The following is a 25,185-nucleotide window of genomic DNA, read 5'->3' on the forward strand; positions in this document are numbered from 1 at the left end:
CTGAAGGGTCTTTCCTGACATTTCAAATCTTGAATAACTTCCTCAAAATTGTATATTTTATTTGGGATGAAATGAAATAACTGGGAGATGTTTCACATTTCAGATTAAAATATAATTAGCTGGTACATTAAAAATGCGGGGGCGGGGGGTGGGGAAGTTATACATTCAAAAGTGAAAATAAATGAGTGTCCTGAAGGCATTGTTCTCAGCAGGGCAGGAATATGAATGTTTTATTTGGTCCAATATTAATGCTATTGATTGCACAAACTATTTTCTGCAATGGTGCATAATAATTTTTCCAGTACGATGTAAGAGTTAAAGTGTTGGACTGGCTCAAGAGATTCAGTTTCTCCCTCAGTCATAGACACTGACTGGGTGTCTTTGGGCCAGTAACCATCTGTATTGAACCAGCTTCCCGTGGTAACTGTGGGGGGGGGAAATGGAGAAGGGAATACTATTGCTCTTGGCAATGCAAACAATCACAGACGTTAAAGTAAAACCTGCTTATTTCCATTCATTTTTAAGACGGCTGCCAAATTTAATTACTAGTAGATGGCAGAATTATATTGCCCTTGAAGACAAATTTAAGTAGAGATCCAACTTTAGAAAGCGGATTCTTTCAAGTTGTTTTCTGATTGGATCCAAATGTAAGCCTCACTTCACGTATTTGATGTTTCATTGATGTCCATTGATTAATGCAGATAAATTGAGAGCAGATGGTTTAGATCTGAGACTATTACAAATTTAAATATAATTAGAACCTGCCTGACGGATGGAAAGCAGCCTTCATACAACTCGGAGAAGGCTTGTTAATACTCTGCACTGTGAAAATATGAGGAAGCAACTCATTTTCTGTTCCATTTCATAGCAAGCATTTTCATGCTGTATTATTTCATGTCAACCCACACTTCTGCAATTAGGCTCACAATTATAAAACAAGCTTTTGCAACTCTAATCACCCAGCTGCAGCTTTCTATATCTTGTATACCTTATAGTACTGATTTAGAATAAATATTTCTCAAATTTGCTTTTACTTGCCCAATTCCCTTGGCTTTGCAGCTGCCCAAATAACTGTGTATCTCTATTTTGACATGGCATTTGTGTTATTATACAGGCCCAATTCTTTGGTTTCAATATTACTGTACTCTTGGGCTTTGCTTTTGTGCCTAGCAAACGAAAGTTATACTCAAATATCCCCCTGACTTTTATGTGCTGGATAGCATCATCTTACTTAAAACAGAAACATGTTATTTCATTTTTTTAAAATGAAATAAATTGGAAATTAAGATTCTTCGTATTTCATTAGAAGCTACCAATTCAATGCTTTCTTTAGTCAGAAGAAACGTATATAGGATATTGGTCAAATAATCATGTCTCTGAAAGTAGCATTCAGTTACAATGTCATACTATTATATAACTACTACATTAAGCATGTAGAAGCCTTTTGAAGCTTTAGTGTTTCTCTTTGGCTAATTGTGCAGACATGCGTAGCACAGATAATCTTTTCAATGTGACCACTAGCAAAGCAGAGGGGCTATGAAAATTAACACATGAACCAAAAATTGATAACATCTGATAATTCTACAGTCTAAGTTATAGCTCTAATTTCTTTATGATCTCTCAGCCAAGCACAAAGTCAGCAGATGCCTAAGGAAAAGGCATAAATTGAATACAATAATTGACACACTGAAGGTTAGGAAGCACTGCCTTCATTGGTGTTATCCTTTGTGTACCATTTTGAAACTTCACTTTATAAAAGCCCCAACAATAAATTAAGTTTGAAATTTTTTATCTATCTGAATGTATATGGCTAATTATCTTAATAAATTAATTCTGAGTAACTAACAAAGCATTAACAACCCAGAAACATAGATAGTAAAACATGATAATAAAAATGTGAGATATTATAAATTATTTTGTACAATATTCGTGGGATCTGAAACTAATTATTGTTCCTGTTTTCTTTATAGAAACGAGTAGTAGTTATGCTTAAGCTGTTATAGATTACTGATAAATGGTTTAGATAAATTCAAATAAAATGGCAAGATTTATTTCAGATAACATTAGGCAGGCCAATATCATCTAGACAGAAGCTATACAAGAACCAGAATCAAGCCCCGATTGCTTCAAAATATCTGAACAAGAGCCATTAGAATTATTTCAGAAGGGATCTTATTACATCTCTTCATTCAGGCAAGTATGAATGAATGTCATTCTTCAATCAGCATGTCACTCTCTACGGTTCCAACAGATTTTTTTTTTTATCAGACATTGTCTCTATTCTGTGGAAGAAAGCAGAAGCCTTGCCAATTTCCTGCTGCTTGCACAGATGCTTGTTCCTATTGCTTCCACTCTAACTCTCTTTGGCAGATTACCAGCAGTAGTAATAATTATTATTTATTAAACTTGTAACTCAATGACTCTGGGAGGCACACAACAGACAAATTACAATAACAGCAATAACACATTAAAAATAAAGATAAAAGGCATCAAGTGCAATAGACCAGATGGAATGAAGCAAGCAGTCTCATTCTCCTTCACTAAAGGTCTGGGTGAAGAGCCAAGTCTTCACAGGTCTTCTAATAATAGCAGAATGGGGCCATCCAGATTTTGGGTGAACCTCATTTGAACTGAACAAGCTCTTATCAAAGTAAGATTGTCAAAGATTCTGCAGATGCTTTAAGTAAAGCTTTACACCCTTGTATACCTGATCATATTAATTTAAAATTACCCTAACTCAATCTGGAAGTAAGAGTACTTTGGAAGGAAACAGTAGAGCTGCAAAAGGGGCAGGAAAAGACAATCTACAACTAATTAGGGTAAGTAAGCTAGAAGAGTTCCCATTCAAGGGGAAATTATAACAAGGATCAGCAATTTTTATCAAGTGGCGTTTACTGTTATTTGATATTATGGATGCTAAACAAACGGTACATAAATATAAACCCATCATACAATTCTCTTTCAGCATACACAATATTATGCAAGGCACATACATGGTCTAAGATGTAATAACAAAAAAAAAATAAACACAAGAAATAAATCTAGAACTAGTTTATAGCACTAAAACTTGCTGTACCTCTCATTACCTTTTGTTTCTTGCAAACTATTCTTATTTCCAGTATAGTGTACTAATCAGTGCTTCATTGTGCCTTTCTTAATTTAACCTTTTTTCTTCTTTTTAAAGGATCGTATTTAGTTCTATCCAACTTCATTTTTCTCCATTTTTCTCTCAACTTCTTCGTATGTGTTACTCACTTTTGTATTCAATCTAGTCATTTAGCACCTAAATTACACATGCATTTATGTCTCCAACCATCACATCTCTAACAGCACCAACATAATTAATTATTCATTTATCCATAAATATACTCAAACAATCAAGAGGAAAACATGTTTGTTTTGTATTTGCTCAGCTGAACTTTTAGCCAAGCATTCAATTCTCAAACATGCTGAACTTCCATCATACTCTTACTGTATTCTGCAACCTTCTTTATTGTGCAAAACATCCCATAATTCAAGCCTATTAACATTAGACACTTTCTTTAATATACAATACTTTATTTCATTTTATTAAGCATTTTAAATGGAAAAAACCCCAACATCCAAAAAGAGAAAGAAAAAGCACAAAGTACGTAGACAAATTCCCAAATATCATAACATTTAGTAAATTGAACACTAGATGATTTTGGACTACTCCCAGGTTGGGCAATCTACTGTATACTCACTAAATGAGGTTCAGCACCGCATTTCAATTTTCAGATTTGAATGTTTTACTCTTTGCTTTTTTATTTTTTTTGTCAATCATATATAAAGGTAACAGGTAAAAGTATAAACATAATTTGGATACAAGAAAAGAGTAAGTAAAAAGGAATATTAAGACAGGGACAGTAGGCACACAGGTGCACTTATGCACGCCCCTTATAGACCCCTTAGGAATGAGGTGACAGTAGACATATTAAGATTAAAGTTTTGGGGGTTTGGGGAAGAAACTACAGAGTCAGGTAGTGCATTCCAGGCGCTGACCACTCTGTTACTGAAGTCATATTTTCTGAAATCCAGTTTGGACTGGTTTACCTTGAGTTTTTATCTATTATTTGCTGATGTATTGTTGTGGTTGAAGGTGGGGATTAAGAGACAAAAAGCTTTCCAGAGCTTAATGCATCCATTTCATTCTTTTAAATTATCACAAAAACCATAATGTTGTTAAGTCAATTGCAGAACAGAAGGAAGAAATGAAACCCTGCCATCTTAGCCCAATCTATTTAATCAGGTTTATTTATAGTTCACTTTTCTAAACCATCTCCCACAAAGAATGGACTTCAGGTGGTGTTGCTTTTTGAGGGGTGAAACCTTGAGTTCCTGGAGGAAGGATGGGGTAAAAATGTAACAAATAATGAAGAAATTGCTGATGAGAATTTTTACAAGAATCATTTGTTTTGTAAGATAATTAGTGAACAGTAATTGTAAAACATTACTATGAAGAGAAATTCTAATTTTGTCTAGACTTTTCCAATGGTATAGGGCTACTGTAAGTATCACCATCAACCAGGGTTTTAGCTTCAACACTTTAAAGAGCTGGTGAAGAGCTCTGTGATCTTTCAAAGATGGAATTAACAGATGGAATTAGCTAAATTATTGAAAGATTAAATGAATTCTATTTACAACTGATGAAAGAAAAAGAATATTGCTTGTAGAAAAGTTGACTATCGATCTCCTATAATACTGGAAAATGTTAATATTAAGTCTTATAGAATTATCACATACATTAACAAAACAGCTTTAGTTGAAAGACAGACTCCTTCCAGCATTCTCCAGCAGATGTCATCATGAGGCAGCAGTATATGATTTAAAATGTCATGGTAAAATAAAAGAAGTACTGCATTTTTTTTAGGCATGTCAAAACAAATCATAAGACAGAAGGCAATGCTTAAAAAGGCTGTATTTTTATTCTTCAACATAAAGTCAGAAACAGTATAAACAGCAAAAAATACTAAACATCAATGCAAACAAAAATAATTTCTTCTAAAATAGGTATTCACAGTACTTTTCTGTACATAAGCTTCCCTCAAACATCAGGTAAGCCAAGGAAGATATCCCATGTTGCAGTGCAGCATTTGAAAGCTTTAAATGAGAGGTGCGCTTAAAAACGACGACAGGATAACTTTCTATCCTGCCAGACTGAAAAAAACCAAAGAAATCCAAATGGGTCTGGTACCACATGTGACACTGCAATTTCCTAATGGCAAAGATATTCAAAAAATGCTAGTAAAATAAAATGAGCATTTCTATGGACATGTGAGCCAATACATTTTTTAAATACTTCTATTCCATTGTGTGAGCTTCACAGCTGCGAAGCAATAATGGCAGGGTAAAATTTTTAACATTGTTGATTTTTTACACTACAGGAAATGGATGCTCTATCTTCCGGTGTCAATTGAATTAGTAAAATACTAAGCTTGTTAATGGATACACTGCTCTAACCAATATCTATGTCTCTTAAAAATAAATTACATCAAGTTATTATCTAGGCAATAACTAGATAATTTTATTTTAAAGAATGGATTTTAAAGAATGACTAAAATCCAATTTTAATGTAATGAGGCAAAAGTAATTTCTTCTGTCTTGATTCTCCTTACTAAAAAGGTAGCCAATTCATAATGCTTGGGATAAAAATAACAATAACCCAGGCTGTATTTAGAAATTATCATGATGTATCATCCCATACTACCTATCATGAACTCACCAAGCCAGTTTGGGGATTGCGAACTTTGAGGTGTTTGTTGTATGGAAATGGTAAACAATTACATAGGCTTTCTGAGGAAGTAGGCTTCCTTTGTGTCAACTGACTAAATCTTCTCCAAATCGGCCACTCCCTGTTATTATATGGAATTAACAGCTATTTGTTGCTGGTAACACCTGTCCATGCAGTAATCAACTTTACTACGTGAAGAGAATACTACTCACCTAGTTTTTTTTCTTTGGAATGTGCATGCGCTAAAGTAACATATGCAGGATTTCAAATAAATCCTGTGAGGTCAGGCAGAAAAACAGACAGTATCTCTTTACATGAAAACTGTAAATGTTTATGGTTCACAGTCAAATAACTGCACACCATGAATAGTTTTCTGTAAAATGGGAAAAAGACATATCTGGTTATTTTCTATACATGCAAACAAAAGGAAAATCGCCACTACTCAGAAAAAATTACAAAATCGTACACAGTGTAAGGGTTTTTTTCTTCCCCATTAAGTCATCTGGCATTTCTATAATAAAGATGGCCTTATTCCAATTAAAACATTGTGCTTTTTTCCTTCTAAAGGTATATTGTCAGTGTCTTTCAGGTGCAATGTATTTGTTTCTTCACAATCTGTTTTTTAAGTGTACTTGCCTGCAGTTATGCTTAGCGTGTATGTGGATATACAAACACACACACACAGCCACAAAAATAACTTTGCACTAAACTTTGTCCTGAGAAAAGGGTATTGCAGGTCCTAGCATCTTAAAACCAAGACAAAATGCAATGGCTTGCAACGTTTAAGTTCTTATTATGTTTGTTATCCCTGAGGGAATGTCTTTTCTTTAAGCCATAAGAAATTTCTTAGAATCAAGCATCAATCACAAATTTAAATTGAAACATTTTTGTTAATAATGATGGCTGAATGATAGTTATTGATTACAAACAGTTGAAGGACTTCCCAGTGACCCTTGTTTTATCAACGAAGTTAAGAATATGAGTGTCCTTTCAATCTTTCTAGTGAAAGATTCCTCCAATGATTTTAACTATGAGCCTCAAACAAATAAATGAAATCCGTCAGGGAGCAGTGATGGCTCCTGAAATCATTAAGAGGGAGAAAGCCCTCCCCACCTTTTCATTAGGTTTTTTTTTTTGCCCACTAGCTTCACATCACCTCCATGCTGTTGTAGACAGTTCCTTTGTGAACATTTTTTTTAAATAATATAGGAGGCAATCTTTGTATGGAAGCCTCTGCTGAATCAAAATCCTTTTGAAAATGGAAGTTTTCTCAATCCAACCCACTAACATCAAGTAATTTTTAACAAACAGACCAATTATCAGCATATAGCATTATTAAGTAGGTTATATATAAAACTGTATAAATACTCAAGACCATAATTGGATCTAGGAAGTTCCTTTGGCTGCTTAATGATATAATCTTAGGAAAAAAGTAATTTGTTGTATTGTAATATGCTGTTTTACATCAGCTTTGTATGGAGAGAAATGTATACATATTCAAAGATATAGAGAATGCCATCTTATTGAATATATACGTCTTGTGTGATCACAGGTGGGGATGGGTGGAGAGAAATCTATGTTATGGCACAACACAATATGTTATTTCACACTAAAACGTAAATGATATGCAAAAACAGGTAATCCTCCATAACTGAGCACTGCCAGTTCATTTATTTATAATTCATTGATTGAAAAAAGTTAATATTGTTTGTTGTACTGTCTTTTACAATGAACAGCACTTTGGTACTCACAAATAGTAAAGCAGCACTGTCTTTCAAAAACCAACACTACTGTAACACCCACTGTAATGTGGCATGCAAATCCACAATTGCAACCCTTATTGATTTTGCATTCATCCAATGGTAATCTTGCTTCAAATATGAGTAGCACAGTAATGTCTGGCTACAAAGGAGATATTACAACAAGGAACTTCATAAAACATGGAATATGACGCTTATATCCATTCATATTTTAAGCACTATAATAACCAACTTTGCAGTACCAGGATTCCAAACTGCTTTGGAAATCACCGAACAAATTTCAACTAAATTGGTTATTTAACCATGTAACCATCAAACCCAAGCCACCAATAAATTGGCTATAAAACAAATGTAATGGTTAACTTCACGGCACAAAAATAATTTGTCCTTCAATAGGGTTCTTTACATAATAATTTTCAGTGACATATATGTCAGAGTCCAAAGGCTAATTGCTTTTGGAGTTAAATAAGCTGTGTTTAATTGCGGTCATGTTCTATATCATTTAGACTGAGCTGAGTTTAACAAGGCCACGCACTGAGTCTTCATGCAGTGAATCCTGGCTAACCAGGCTGAGGCTGTGCATGGTGCGGCTGTGTCCAAGGGGTAACATCCCGGGTGGAGCTTCTTCAGGAGTAAGAAATGGATGGTTTTCAGGCTCCTCTTTTAATGGTAGCATTTCTGACAAGCTTGTTTCTGATGTGAGATTTGGGATGGAAGAAGGTGGCGTTGGTTGTCCTAGTGTCACCATAGCACAGGGAGCACCAAGAGTAATTTTTCCTGGTAAAGGCAGCTCTTCACTACTTAGGCTGGGCTCGCTCTGGAGGAGTGGAGTGGCAGCAGCCTGCAAAACGAATTTAGTGCTCTGAATGCACTGATCTTGATCACACTGAAGAATGGAAGGGTACCAAAAAAATATACAAGGCATGAGAAATACAGAGATGGAAGGGTATGGACAAAAGAGGAATGGGACATAAAAAGAAAGAAAAGAGTTATTAATTATACTTCCTTGTTAAACTGACCAAGACAGCATGTACAATAGATTGATGAATTCCAGAGAAGTGATAGTATATAGTATGAAAAGCATTTGCCAGATAAAATAATTGATAAACATGCTAACTTTCCCCCACCGTACATTGATATTTACATACAGTATCTCTGTGTAGGTCTTGTACTTTGGCTCTGCATCCTTATTTAAGGCTATGGACTCTTTCAAACAACAGCTGGGCAGATTTAAAGAGCTTTCAATACACAAAGTCTGCAGTTCTCTGTATACATGATAATCTGTACACATTCAAAATTTATGCTTCCATCAGTTTTCTAGCAATGAGAAGAGCTCAGCAACATAATAACTCTGCAGCTTTATTTGGGTAAAAAGCACATTATAGAATCAGAGGTGAAAAGAATCATTTAAGCCACAAAGTACAATCTCCTGCACAGGGCAGGAATTCAAATTAATAAGCCCCACATAGATGCCTGTCTAGAATTTGCTTAACATATTCACTGAAGGGGAGACCAACACCTTTCTGGATAACTGGTTCTTCCACTGAACTGCTCTTATGTGTTTTTTCTAATATTTTCATTTGGTATCTGCCTTCCTGTCACTTAATCCACTTTTTCATGTCCTGTTCTATGAAAGAAGAAAGAACAGACCTTGATCGTCTTCTATGTAACATCATTTTAAAAATGCTATCATACATCCCAGACTCATAATTTTTTCCAGCTAAACATACCTATTCTTTCAATCGCTTTTTCAAAAGGGTATTTTTAATCTCCTGATCATTGTCTTTCTTCAAACTTTAAATATTGAATCCTCCTTAAAGTATCTTAAGTACAATAGTACTTAAGATAGGAATTGGCCAAAATAGAATAAAATGGAATAATTATTTTCCATAACTTGTCAATCAGACTTCTGTTGATACAATCTAAACCCTTCATTTATCTGTTTATAGTTGCATCATTATTGCAGACACTATTTAGCTAAAATTTACTAAAATTATATGCCACCCAACTTAATGGCTCTTGAGTGACTCAACAATCAAACAAAGAAATTACTATAAAATCAATAAACGGGTTAAGATTAAAGATGGCAAATGTGACAAAGACCCAGGTCTTCACAGCCCTTCTAATCAACTACTCATTTCCACCAGTACTGTTAATAAACATGAATTAGAATTAATCTTCTAGCACCTTTTCAGAACTAAAATTTTTATTAAAAGGCAGAAACTTTCATGATTTGCAGATAATTTCATCAAATTTAGCTTGCAAAAGTTTTTTTCTTTTAATAAAATCTGTTTTAAAAAGCTATTCCTTCTAGGTTTTGACTACTGAAGAATAACATACCTCCCCTTCTACAATATCTATGTATTCCTCATTCTAAAACCAGATTGTTGGGAGCAATATGCTGATTCTGTAAACTGCTTAAAGAGGGTTGTAAAGCACTATGAAGTGGTATATAAGTTAAGTGCTATTGCTATAACTGCATTTGATTTTTGTTTTATAAGTGAAGAAAGCTGAACTTATCTCTGTTGAATGTAAGGTTAACTTCAGCCAAACAGGCACATATTTTAAATACACATAGTGTGAACAACAGCCATAATGTTGTAATTTATCTGATTTCTGTGTAGCACAATGTGAGAATCCAGACTATTGTGCTTATTGAATAAGCCATGGTTAAGTAATCTTAACATATTTCATGACCCACGGCACTGGGCTGTATCTGACATTTATACAAGAAGTCAGAAATTGTAAAAACTTTCTTTTTCTCCCTTGAAGAACTGCAATTTCCTGAAATATACAGCACATTCTATTTAAGTGCAGTACATTCCTGCATAAGTGAAATCATTCTTCTATTTGAATTTACAAATTTACAATAGCAATACTGAATGCCCTCTTCTAATTGTAGATAGAGATTACATTGATATTCAGTATATGCTTGGGTTGGTTAATTCATAATCTATGAATGCTGCATTATATTATTCAAATATATGAGATTATTGGAGGCATGTTGTAATGCATGTCAATATGGGACAAACAATATGATATAATAATAGCCATATAGACTGATGTCATTCCCACTGTTTAATTTCCTTAAAATTATTTTTTAAAGTATACATTTTGTATATTATTGATACAAAAATACAGGACCTATGTTATACAAAAATCATATTACGGTTATTTAGCTATGTTTTTGGCATTAAAAATGTTTACTTTCATACGGTGTTTAATTTTATATGCAGTTTACTATACTTAAGCCTCAAACCAGGAAAGCACTTAAATGTATGTAATTCATAAGTCCTTCTGAAAACATTTAGGGCCCTATAGCTGCTTCAATAAAATTCTAGAAACAGAATTTAATTACACTGAGAAACATCCTGTCCTTTAGCAATGGTTCATATACCTTTTAAATTAGATTTAAATTCTGTCAAAATCTTTCCAAACTGTTAAATATTAGAGCTAATGTTCATTAACTATTAATAGATTAATAGACAAATAGTTCATACAATGCAAATGAAATACCAACCATTTTCAAACAAATGTATCCTACTGAAAATTGCTCTTCATTTAAAACATGAATAATTTATTAACTACTTTATTTGTAATTAACTATTTTAACATTAAAATTGAATATTAAATATATGTCAGCTACTTTGGTTCCATTGCTTTTTTATAATACTGATACAAAATAGAAACAGAAATATTTTTAAATATTTTTTTATTTTTATTTCTTTTTAAAATAACAGCACTAAATAGACTTTTTGAACTCTTAACTCACAAAAAAGCATATCTACTAACTGGCATTAAAATCCAAGGAACATCTCTCTAGCATCAAAGATGATTCCTTCCATTATACTTTCTGGCTGGGCCTGAGATAAAAAGATAATTTTATTCTACCATATCTAAAAGTTTTCAAAAATAAATTGCAATTAAGCATTTAAAAATCAATATATTTATTTTTCCATGTTGTCTGACTTGGTCAATGATTCATACCACTGGAATTCTACATCAATAAGTATAATTTAATTGAAACGGATTTGGAAGAAATATCAAGAGCATTAAACTTATGAAAGAGACTACTTTGAAAAAGGGAAATAAGTAAAATGGAACAAGTATACAAAAAGGAACAGCATATTGTAGCAAATATTTCATGGGTTTCTATCATGCTGCTTGAAAGCTACCCCGGTTTCATGATATTAAAAAAGCCCCTTTTGTAATACAGAAAAAATGCATTAAAAATATGCAAAGGATTATAAAATAGTAAGGCAAATGGGACTCATAAAAACATATGCATTCTCTGTGATAAATAGGTTCACTGAGATAGTGGCTGTGGACTATTCTTGTTGATGCAAATATAATATATGTTTTCTATTAGTCAGGTTTAAAAGATTAGGAGCCTGTCAAACTAAATAAACCTGTTTTGATAGTTATTGCTTTAAAACTGTAAATACTGCTTGTTTTGGTACAGTAATAGATATGCAATCGATGGACAACTGCAATGGATACTTTCTAGTACGTCATAGCATTTGGGTATGTGTATGTCAGTGGTGGGATTCAAATTTTTTTACTACCGGTTCTATGGGCGTGGCTTGGTGGGCGTGGCTTGGTGGGTGTGACAAGGGAAGGATATTGTAAAATCTCTATTCCCATCCCATTCCAGGGGAAGGTTACTGCAAAATCCCCATTTCCTCCCAATCAGCTGGGACTCAGGAGGTAGAGAATAGATGGGGGTGGGGCCAGCCAGAGGTGGAACCATTTACCGGTTCTCCGAACTACTCAAAATTTCTGCTACCAGTTCTCCAGATCTAGTCAGAACCTGCTGAATACCACCTCTGGTGTATGTGTAATGTTTTGTAAGCTGAAAGGGAAGCTTCCTGCAGTGGGATTTTCTTTTCTTTTTCCTCTCACTAGTATTCTATTTTTTTTTTTTAGTCTTCAAGTATTTTATCTTATTTATATATTAATGTTTTTAAATATTTTCTTTTTCTGGAGTATCTACAGAATGATGTCAAAGAAATTACAATTAACAACAAATGCATATTATAAGGATCTGGACTGAATCTGTATTCAGCTTTAATTGAAGAACTATCCCAAATTTGAAACAGAAAATGAAAGAGCTCGGTAAGATTAAAGTACTTAAGAAGCATACAAACATCACAGGACAGATAAATGAGGTACTGACATTTCCAGGACTACATGCCATAGTATTAAAATAATCCCAGTTCCAGGAATTTTTAAAGAAAATACATATAAACGCAGCAGTAACAAATATCTCTAAAACATCTGAAATGTTTTCTTGAACATAATAAAAAAGAGGTGACTCAGTTATGAAGAGATGGCATAATCCACAATGCTGAATCAAGAATAACCTTCGTAATACTGTAGAATAACTGAGTGACTGTGGATTGCACCCTCAAATACTAATGAAAAAATGATTAGGAAACATGACTTTTGGTGAGTGAGTGGATTTTCATGGCATATTTCATGGCATAAAAGAACTAGTTAAAGAAATGATGGAGTACTAGCAGTGAACTAGGATGGGGATAAAAGCAAAATATACTACCAACCTTTAAAAAGGAAAAGGTGATCCTGTCAATTACCACCTGGTTAATCTAACTTCAGTCCCCTATTAAAATAATGGAAATATTAAGAGAAAAAAAAACATAAAAACCCAAATATTTTTAAACATTTAGGCAGTGAAGCAATGGGTATTTAAAGTAATATTAATGCAGGTTGATGTTCTAATTTTTCCAATTATACTATAAAGATTTTACATGAAAATTATATAGATGGTTCAAATTATAATAAAAAGATTTCATATTTCTAGTTTACAAATATATCTGTGACACAAAAAAGGATTACAGGTAGTCTTTGCTTACTGACCATAATTGGGACAGCCAAATCTGTTGCCAAGTGATGCGGTTGCTAAGTGGAAAACCACAACATTGCAGTGGACTCCCAACTTCATTTCCATTTTAAGAAAATTTCTGCAGTCATTGAGTGAGACATTACACAACTGTGACTTACGATTCACTTCTGTGTTCTTTCTGCTGCCTGTTGGAAGCCAGTTGTAAAGCATACAAATGGCAATCATGTGATCATGGGATACTGTGACAGTCATAAATGAAAGGATTGGTTATAAAAAAAAATTTTTTTCAGCCATTGTAATTTCAAATGATTGCTCAATGAGGCAGTCAGTAAGCAAGGTCTAACCTTCATATTGATTTAAAAACTATGCTAGATCAGTTAGTTGCCTGGTTAATTGAGACAAAGTTAGTTTTTCAGGTGGAAAGGGATACTTAAAAGTGCTGTTATGGAGATCGCTTATTTTAACCATTCATCAATTAGAAAAATAAAGCAATGAGGGCTTATCAAATTTGCAGTGTTTCAACAGATTTAGATACTGGGAATAATGAGAGTGAAGTGGCATGGATAACTAATTTAGAGGACCTGAAATCTTTTGGAGTAGACTAATTTTAAAGGACCACCTCTGAAGCAATAACCTAAACATATATACAGTTTGAAACGATCATCATCACCAAACCATCACATATCACTGGAACATGTTAGACTATTGAATTTTTCTGGAATATTGTTCCCGGATTTACAAATATTAAAATTATAAATTAACAGTACAATGTTACAATACATATTGACAAACATCATGATGGTAAGGACAGATATAAAGTCCCTGTTATTTTAAATCAATTTCCCTATTTTAACTGTTTAACTGAAAAAACATACATACCAACTTAAGTCTATGGTAACAAATAAAACACACTGGCTTACAATCAAAAGTCTGAAAATAGACTTGTTTTCTCTATCGCCTGACCTTTACTGGTCCTTAGACATTGTCTTCAGAGACCAAGTTAGGTTATAATTCATGGCTTAATAAAATGGGGAAACTAAGCAGAACTTTGCTTAGCAGAAAGGCATAAAAGAAAGGAAGCAATTACTAACAAAGAGTTCTTCCAGGCTGGGCTTTTATTGTATAATTTCCTAGCATATTCTATATTTTAATAGGGCTATGAATATTATCTTCCTATCAAAATTGATTTTTTATATCTACTGAAGAAAGAAAAATGTTCTATTATCTGATAATACAAAAATTCTCTGCTGTGATCATACAGTAAAGCACCCCTTGAATATTAGTTATCATTGGGAAGCCTACAATGACAAACCATGATTTTTGTATCATACAAACCACAACTTATTCAAATATCCATGTGTGACCATTTAAAGATAAGTTTTAATAAGCTTGTATTTAATTCAGAACTTATTTTCAGGTGGAGATTTAAAAATAGTATTTAAAATAAGAATATCTCATTTAATTTAAAGCATTTTTTATGGTCTCCAATATCAAAAAGTTAATAGGTCATGTTGCTTTTAAAATATATCTATCATTTTCCTTTAACCATAAATCTTTGCTTTTTCTCCTAAATTTCATAGAAGCAAAATCTTGGCTGGAATCTTTGGTTAATATAGGTTTGAATTTATTTCTTTTTTTAAAAAAATATTTGGAAATCTTTAAAAGGTTTAGTTAGTATTGAGTTTATGAGAAATATCTAGAAAGCTCAGAAACTACTGTTCAAATGAAATCAAATGGCTATAACTCTTAGTTTAATCACATGCAGTAATTATCATAACATATGCTGATTTCATTGCAAGTCTTTATCTGAATTTACAACTATCATTACAAAAACATATAATTCTATTATTTATCCTAGCAATAAATATAATAAATAAATAATTTTTATTTATATATATATATATATATATATATATAATATTATATATAAAATATATAAATTAAATTTATTATAAATTATTATAAATAAATAATAAACCATAATTGATCAATATTATGAGACTTCATTCAAAAGAAACCTTAATGCTGATTTCATCTCTATTTTGGGGAGTGGGGAAAAAATTTAAAAAATGATTACATTACAGATTATCTACTTCCTTTAGAAAACTAGTTTAACACTGATTAAATTGCAAGCTAAGGAAATTATTCAGTGATAATCCAGCCATATTAAATTGATCTAATATTCTACTCTTGAGATAGCTGGTACTGAAAGGAGAAGCATACAAAAGAAGAACAGCAAAGAAGCCATAGTTATAAGTATGAGATTTCTTTACAACATCCAATAAAGGCAAAAAAAGAGAGTAAAAATTATAGCAAAAAAACCTGGCATAATGGATATTAAAATAAGATGACACTAAAGTCAATTTTAAATAACAAATTTATTAACATTTTCTTAGTTTTGTTTGATCTACACACTTCTGCCTAAAAATGGAAATATGCAATTGTTACTATGACAGGAAAATCAAAATAGAGAAAAAATAAGCATAAAGTGTTTTAAAGTAAATCTGTTCATTTATAGCAAGCAAATATTTTATTTCCCTTATATACACTTACTTATAAATTCAATGAGTCTTTGTGTTAAATAAGCATATATAAAACCATGTTATGCATTTAGTAATACTATAAAATATATTATTGGTACTAGAGTCAATAAAATGTTTGATATTTAAACGTAACAAATTGATACTGCTGGTAGATCAGAAAAATGATCAATGAACCCACCTGAGAAATCACTGATCAAGAGAAAATCCTTATATTAATGTTATATAAAACATTAAAAAAATTATATCGCTTTAAAAAGGTGTACTATTACTATACTTCACTTAAATGAAAAAAATTTAAAGGTTTGGGATTCAGATTTTTTTCTTCTTTTAAAGTCTAGAAATAGGAGGAGTAAAAATATACAAGTAGTTTGACATAATTTTAATATACTAAATGCGATTAGTATAATAAATTATATACTTATTAAAATGCTATTCTAATTGGGATTCTTTTTTTTATAAAAAAACATGAGTTAAAAATTGCAGTAGTTAAATATAGTGGCTTTCAGAATATTCACAAGAAATTCAAACTATTCTGTTGAAATATTCATAGTGACATGTTGAGCTGTATAGGAAATCCAAGGTAGCAAGAATTTATGCAGAACAGCCAGTGACATTTAATGTAGACAATTTAAATGCCTTACTGAACATCCAAGCATCAAAAAGTAGCATTAAAGTAGGCAAAGGAACCAATATGAGACTCTCTATTCATCATGTCAATCTCAATTTAGATTACTGAATTTTTCTTAGTGTTCTTATAGTATTTTTTAAATTTTGCATTAATGCTTATTAAAATCTTGACAACACAGAAACCATATTACATTATATTTATGGAAGGCTTTTATTGTAAAGTACTAGAAGTATTCAGTTTAGTGATTTGACTTATTCTCAGAAAAATAGAAAAGAAAAACATTCAGTGTTCTTGATCAATATTATGGGATGGTTCCTACCATATTACTCTGAGAATGTGTGGCCCCATACATTGTAATGCCATTTGAGGAAGCTGCTGGCTGAGGGGTATCTGGTTGGATAAATCCTCTTCGGTCAATTAAACTATAGAATAAATACAAGTTATATTACAAATAATCCTTATCAGATAAGAATGAAGCTAACTTTAAGACAAATAGTTTAATATAACAACATGAAGAATTTATGGAAGTAATTTGAGTTCAGAAGAGTAAAATAGCTTCTTAGAATGCAGTTGCTTTTACAGGTTTAGGCACTTCTGGTATTGTATATTTCAATGAATTATATATGCCAATGAGTTTTTAGTTGGCAAAACCTATACATAGTACAAAATTAAGCACATCATCTTTTTGCAGATTTGCTCTCTATTATTATTATTGCCTTACTGATACCTTGAAGCACCTTATGAGGTAGGTAAAATAGTGTAAGTAAAAAACTATTTTAATTTCCAAAATGTTTGCCCTCATAATTTACATAAAGTTACCATTCTAATCAACAGAATAGAAACACATTCTATTCATCTGCTGCATGTCCCTGCAAAGTTATTAATACTAATTCCAACTTTCTCTATAGTTTAAATAGAGAAGGCTTCCGTTCTTATCTATGTAGTTTGCTGTATGATTAACTAGTGGTACAGTATGTACGGAAGATAAATATATTTGAAAATAGATGTCCAAATCAAATTAATAAGTTCTGCTTAGAATATTGTGTTTTCAAAACTATGGCTAGGCATTTTTAAATTGTAATCATTCACAGTTGGACAGCAAACAAAAAAATTATTGTTGAAGACAAAAAAGCCCCACCCCTAGCTGATTAATTTTTTCATAAAGCTTTATTCAGTTTTTGCAGTAGAAAATTAATCATTTGTGCCTAGATTAGTATACTATAATTTTCCCAGTGTCTTATTAGTTCATACCATAAAATTATATACCAGTAGAGAATTCAAAGGTCATATCACATCTATACAGTGGGGCGATTCAAGTAATTTAACAACTGGTTCTCTGCTTTAATGATTTCTTCCAACAACCAGTTTGCCAAACTGCTCAGAAAGTTAAAAACCCAGTTCTCCCACCACTGTATCTCTAGCAATGTATGTGCTCTTGGAAGTTACATATACCTGACTCAATGGACACACAAAGGTACAACAAAAGAAAAAGAATACTGAAAAATTGCGCTGAATCTCTTACCTAGGAGAAAGGGGCCCACAAAGTGCTGAGCAACAATTAGCACAAATGTTGCCATAGCTGTAAGGATTGAAGTTTTCTTTGCCTCTTTTATTTGACCAAGATCCCTTGATCTATAAAGAAATGAATACTAATGCATTATTCTTCATTTTTAATAGCACTCTTCAGTTTATACTGAGTTATTTATTCTAAGAAAAAAATACCTTGGAGTGAAAAAAATCAATCCTAACCCAATCCATATTACGGAAAATGGGTATTTCATTAAATTCTCAAATCTTTTGCAAAGTTTCTTACATAATTATGGGGATCATAATTATCATTTATCAGGCATACAGATCCTAACTTATATTAGAGAGTTTTCCAACAACTATGTTGTTTTTTAGTTGTTCAGTATATTGCCAAGACATTTCTGACCATCTTCTTAAGCTTGGAGAAGGCAAATATTCTCTAGCCAGGCCAGCATCTTACTCACATTCTCTAAAACAGCTTTTTTTTCAATTAGAATTCTGTCAGAGATTATGACTGAGAAAAAAAAACAGCTTGCAATGAAAATTGCAAATTTAAATGCTACAATTCGGCTACCAGCCTACCATGTTATTTTGTTGTTGTTGTAAATGTTCTACAATGTGGATTGTGTAGGTTAGAAGTTAAATTGTGAAGTTTTCACAGTTTTTATATTTTTTCTGCAGGAATTCCATGAGATCTGAAAATTATTTCAGGAGTACCTTTTTTTTTTTTGTTTACATTTATATCCCGCCCTTCTCCGAAGACTCAGGGCGGCTTACAGTGTATAAGGCAATAGTCTCATTCTATTTGTATATTTACAAAGTCAACTTATTGCCCCCCCAACAATCTGGGTCCTCATTTTACCTACCTTATAAAGGATGGAAGGCTGAGTCAACCTTGGATCTGGTGGGACTAGAACCTGCAGTAATTGCAGGCAGCTGTGTTTTAATAACAGGCTTCTTACAGCCTGAGCCACACCGCGGCCTCCGAGAAAAAAAATTGCGGAAGGCTGCTATAAATATTAGTGCTGTCATTATGGTCTCCTAGCCTAAACTCCATTTAATTAAAGTTATGTTCAGTGATTTTACTGTAGAACTGTCTCAACTATGCTTTGTTTCTTGCCAAAAAGCTATCAAGAAGTACAGTCATGTGCATTAATAGACAAAAATAGGACAGCACACTTGAGTGAACCTTGTAACCTTTTAAAAAATAGATAAAAGCTAACAATGAAAATGGAATACATGAAATCATTAGATGGAGACAAATTAGATCAAGCGAGGGGAAACTTACATCCTCATTGGTTGTTTGATTGGAGCTGATCAAATAAGTATGAAAACCTGAGAGTCCAACAATGGACCAAACAGAGAAGAAACACACCACAGCTTCTAGAACAGTGATTGAATGTCAAGGCAGTATTAACTCAAAAGTCAGTGAAAATAAAGGCTATTGGCAACAATAGCTAAATGAACATTCCTTCTTACAAATCAAGATTATCACTCAGGATCACTATTGTACTTGGAAAAACAGACATGCCATTTTACTAGCACACTGTGTTTAAAAAGTTCCATATTTTCCTGAAATATTTGATTAAATTAGTAATTATACATGTATATACACATTTTTAAAATCCTATAAAATGTCCAGCTTCCCAACTTAAAAAAAGTTATGGCTTTCACTTAAAACCAGTTCTGGAGATATACATTATAACTTGCCAAAAAGGCAGGATTAGAATAAAATATAGTATTGTTTAAAATTAATTGATTGTAAAATAAAGTAATTTCTTTAATTAAATTGAATTCTGCACCTGCATATTCCAATTTCACACACAAGCCACTCATTTACACAGAAACATGCAGGTACACACATGCATACATACATACAGTTTCAAATACAGAGATCCACAAGAGGAGGCATATGAAAAAAAGTGTCAGACCACCATGATGCCAGCTCTATCGCTTTGATTGGTGTATCATGATATTACAGGCATACACTAAAGTGGGTAAACTACCACACAATGACACAATGCTGCATTTGTCATGCTGAAAGCATTGGATCCTGAGGATACCTCTATCTCTTGCTTTCTAATAGATACAACAAAACAGGGAAACAAGGAAGGAAGGAAATGGTATATAAAGGGGTAGCTGCTACGGTAAAGGAAAAGGAAGTGAAAGCCAATGTTCAGTAGAGATCAAACAATGGGAAGAGATAACTGAACGAGACAGGATTGAGGTGACAGAAATCCTGTTCAGGCCCTACCAAAGGGTTAAACCAGGATAAAATCCAGCTGGATCTATTCAACTTGCAGGAACCGGTAGCGCCGGCGGCGGGAGACTCCACCTGCCAGGACGTCATTACGTCCCATTTTTTACCCTCTGCACATGTGCAGAAGGCTCTGTGTATGCACAGAAGAGGCCTGTGGGGAGGAAAATAGTCTTCTTATTGGATTAATGCAGTACTTTACCATTCAGTCAGTTTTGTTCTTCTATGAAAGTTAAGCAGATGGTATGTGGGATAAAATAAATATAGCTTATTCTAATATGACTTAACTTCCAGTATATCTTCTCAGCCGCATAAAACTAATACGATATATCAATCAAAAGGAACAAATGAATGAAAAGCAGAAATAATATCATCAAGGCTTTAACTTCGATGTGTTTCCCCTTGGTTTTAGCTTTCGATATGCTTCTTTCTTACTGAATTTTTTTCCGTTCTAGTGTTTTACTTTATGGCATTTTCTAAATATAGCTACAAATCTCTGAAATGTGGAATCAAAAAGGCACAGTGGATGGTAAAACAATGGCCAAGTCTTTTTCTTGCAAATCACTGAAGGCAGTCATTCATGGAAAAATAGTAACTCTTCTTTGTACTGGAGCTACAACTTCAAAATGGCTTCCTACAGCAGACATGATGTAATTAGATGTTATTTCTACCTTATTTAAGATGTACTTTTTGAAATCCTCTTTGCCCAGAATTTTAAAGAAATTTTGCTGGAGGAATGCACAAATAAACATTTTTCAGAGATAAGGAAAAGAGCAGCAAACAGGACTAGAACATAAGGCCCAAATATTTTACTGGGTTGTTTTTTTTTTAGATATGTTTAATACATTTCTGTATGGCTGTCAAGCAGATACCTTTTGCCAGCCTGGTTACTATGGAAAGTCTATGCGCCACAAATTCCAAAGCCTTTGTATATTTTAGTATTTGCTTCACAAAAACCAAATATGCGAAATAACATACCTATCACTGTAATACTTCATGCTCTCCTCCTCCCATTTTTAAACTGTATTTATTATTGTTACTATTAGTTTATTGTTGTTATTCATTGCTTTATCTTTTTAAGGTCTACCAGTTTTAATATTTGTAAGCAGCCCAGAGTCACATGGCAGCATATAAATCCAATAAAAAAATGAAATATACCTTACATTTAAATATCCGCATAGAGTCAGTTTAGTCTAATGATAAGGCACCAAGCTAGAAACCAAGAGACTGTGAATGCTAGTCCTGTTTTAGGCATGAAAGCTGTCTGGGTGACTTTCAGCCAGTCACACTCTCTCAGCCACAATATCAGGCTAGGGCAGTGATCTGGGCAGTCAATTCCCAATGCATCCAATGGGTCAATACTTGTTTGATCTGAAAACAGTGGATCCTGCACTTGTGGGAAAACACAAGTGTATCCACATCATTAATATAGTATACCAGGTACTGGTGACAACACTTACATGCACCGCTATCTTCTACTCAGTATTCTTGTTAGTTAACGATTACCAAGAACAAGAGGTGAAGATGCTGATAGTATGTTGCACTGTTCCTCATAACTCAATTTCATGCATTTACAATAATGGGGACCAGATGGAAGTAATATTTAAATTTCTTAACGAGAAGCTGCCTATTGCCATCTAAAAAGAAAATATTTTTCTTTCCATCCAACCTCACCTAAGTATCAGAAATCCAATAATACACTTCCAATTAATCAGAACCTATGAACCATTGCTCTAATGTTAGATTGGTGTAGCCAGGGCAAAATAAACAATCTTGGCCATTAAGCTATGATATTCAAATATTATTGAGAAATGTAGCTATGATAACATGTAAGTAAACATGAAACCACGTAACAATGCAACTATCCAAGATTCTGAATATGAAAAGCTTGTTATAAAAACTCGTGAAACAAAGCACATCTACTCTCCATCCATTTATATTTTGCAAATAAGCATTAGGAAGAACTGGATGGGATTAGACGAGGGGATAGATGGGGAACTCATCAAATTTGCAGATGACACCAAGCTAGCAGGAATAGCAACACTCCAGAAGATAGGCTCAAGATACAGAAAGATCTTGACAGACTTGAACATTGGGCACTATCTAACAAAATGAAATTCAACAGTGAAAAAAGTAAGGTCAAAAAAGTTAGGCCAAAAAACCAAAATGCACAGGTATTGGATATGTGGTACCTTGCTCAATAGTAGTAACTGTGAGAGGGATCTTGGAGTCCTAGTGGACAACCATTTAGATATGAGCCAGCAGTGTGCAGCAGCTGCCAAAAAAGCCAACACAGTTCTGGGCTGCATAAACAGAGGGATAGAATCAAGATCACGTGAAGTGTTAATACCACTTTATAATGCCTTGGTAAGGCCACACTTGGAATATTGCATTCAGTTTTGGTTGCCACGATGTAAAAAGGATGTTGAGACTCTAGAAAGAGTGCAGAGAAGAGCAACAAAGATGATTAGGGGACTGGAGGCTAAAATATATGAAGAACGGTTGCAGGAACTCGGTATGCCTAGTTTAATGAAAAGAAGGACTAGGGGAGACATGATAGCAGTGTTCCAATATCTCAGGGGTTGCCACAAAGAAGAGGGAGTCAAACTATTCTCCAAAGCACCTGAAGGTAGAACAAGAAACAATGGGTGGAAACTAATCAAGGAGAGAAGCAACCTAGAACTAAGAAGAAATTTCCTGACAGAACAATTAATCAGTGGAACAACTTGCCTGCAGAAGTTGTAAATGCTCCAACACTGGAAATTTTTAAGAAAATGTTGGATAGCCATTTGTCTGAAATGGTGTAGGGTTTCCTGCCTGGGCAGGGGGTTGGACTAGAAGACCTCCAAGGTCCCTTCCAACTCTGATATTATTATTATTATTATTATTATTATTATTATTATTATTATTATTATTATTATTATTATTTTATTTATTTATTTATTATTCATATTTGTATACCGCCCTATCTCCCGAAGGACTCAGGGCGGTTCACAGGCAAATAAAACATCTATATACAAATTAAGATGACCATTAAAAAACTTATTCTAATGCCAAATTTTAAAATATAAATATAAATATTAAAACCAATTTAAAACCCCTATAAATTTAAAATCTAGGCCAGTCCTGCACAGATGAATAAATGTGTCTTGAGCTCGCGACGGAAGGTTCGGAGGTCCGGAAGTTGACGGAGTCCTGGGGGGAGTTCGTTCCAGAGGGTGGGAGCCCCCACAGAGAAGGCCCTTCCCCTGGGCGTCGCCAGACGACACTGCCTAGCTGACGGCACCCTGAGGAGTCCCTCTCTGTGAGAGCGCACGGGTCGGTGAGAGGTATTCGGTAGCAGCAGGCGGTCCCGTAGATAACCCGGCCCTATGCCATGGAGCGCTTTGAAGGTGGTTACCAAAACCTTGAAGCGCACCCGGAAGGCCACAGGTAGCCAGTGCAGTCTGCGCAGGATTGGTGTCATACGGGAGCCACGAGGGGCTCCCTCTATAACCCGCGCAGCCGCATTCTGAACCAACTGCAGCCTCCGGATGCCCTTCAAGGGGAGCCCCATGTAGAGAGCATTGCAGTAATCCAGGCGAGACGTCACGAGGGCATGAGTGACCGTGCATAGGGCATCCCAGTCTAGAAAGGGGCGCAACTGGCGCACCAGGCGGACCTGGTAAAAAGCTCTCCTGGAGACGGCCGTCAAGTGGTCTTCAAAAGACAGCCGTTCATCCAGGAGAACGCCCAAGTTGCGCACCCCTTCCATCGGGGCCAATGACTCGCCCCCAACAGTCAGCCGAAGACTCAGCTGACTGTACCGGGATGCCGGCATCCACAGCCACTCTGTCTTGAGCCTATTTCTCCCCATCCAGACCCGTACGGCTTCCAAGCACCGGGACAACACTTCGATAGCTTCGTTGGGGTGGCCCGGTGTGGAAAAGTACAGCTGGGTGTCATCAGCGTACAGCTGGTACCTCACACCGAAGCCACTGATGATCTCACCCAGCGGCTTCATATAGATGTTGAACAGAAGGGGCGAGAGGATCGACCCCTGCGGCACCCCACAAGTGAGGCACCTCGGAGCCGACCTCTGCCCCCCTGTCAACACCGTCTGCGACCGATCGGAGAGATAGGAGGAGAACCACCGATAAACGGTGCCTCCCACTCCCAATCCCCCAACCGCGCAGCAGGATACCATGGTCGATGGTATCGAAAGCCGCTGAGAGGTCTAATAGGACCAGGGCAGAGGAACATCCCTATCCCTGGCCCTCCAGAGATCATCCACCAGCGACCAAAGCCGTCTCAGTGCTGTAACCGGGCCGGAAGCCGGACTGGAGCAGGTCTAGATAGACAGTTTCATCCAGGTGTAGGAAACTGATATGCCACCATACTCTCTACAACCTTCGCCGCGGCGGGTTGGAGACCGGACGATAATTACCTAAAACAGCGGGTCAGGAAGGCTTCTTGAGGAGGGTCTCACCACCGCCTCTTTCAAGGCGGCCGGAAGACTCCCTCCACCAAGGAAGCGCTCGTAATTGCCTGGAGCCAGCCTCGTGTCACCTCCTGGTGGCCAGCACCAACCAGGAGGGGCACGGGTCCAGTAAACACGTGGTGGCAATCAACCTACCCAACAACCTGTCCATGTCCTCGGGAGCCACAGGGTCAAACTCATCCCATAAAATATCACCAAGACCACCCTCAGCCATCTCACCCGCGTCACCGCAATTTTGGTCCAGACCATCGCGGAGGTGAACGATTTTATCATATAGATAACGTTAAACTCCTCAGCACGTCCTGCAGCGGGTCATCCCGCTCCCCTGGTGTAGGAGGGAGCGAGTCACCCAAACAGGGCGGCTGGGCGGTTATC

The 25,185-nt window shown here is 34.9% G+C and overlaps 1 protein-coding gene across 2 annotated transcripts in view; it reads right to left on the minus strand.

The window, feature by feature from the left end:
* Nucleotides 1-2,155: 2,155 nt before the first annotated feature.
* The window catches only part of ZDHHC14 (zinc finger DHHC-type palmitoyltransferase 14), an 82,706-nt gene continuing 59,676 nt past the window's right edge, over nucleotides 2,156-25,185 (minus strand). The window contains exons 6-9 of one of the 2 annotated variants that reach the window (XM_058168773.1): nucleotides 19,362-19,464; nucleotides 18,069-18,178; nucleotides 16,866-16,968; nucleotides 2,156-8,353 (exon numbers count right to left, since the gene is read on the minus strand). In XM_058168773.1, the coding sequence (XP_058024756.1) occupies nucleotides 8,015-8,353; nucleotides 16,866-16,968; nucleotides 18,069-18,178; nucleotides 19,362-19,464 (655 nt within the window). In that variant the 3' untranslated portion in view covers nucleotides 2,156-8,014. Of the gene's footprint in view, nucleotides 8,399-16,865; nucleotides 16,969-18,068; nucleotides 18,179-19,361; nucleotides 19,465-25,185 lie in introns of both variants that reach the window. The other variant, XM_058168765.1, reaches the window with a different exon arrangement.

Source organism: Ahaetulla prasina, chromosome 1 (assembly GCF_028640845.1).
Source record: "Ahaetulla prasina isolate Xishuangbanna chromosome 1, ASM2864084v1, whole genome shotgun sequence".
NCBI lineage: Eukaryota > Metazoa > Chordata > Lepidosauria > Squamata > Colubridae > Ahaetulla > Ahaetulla prasina.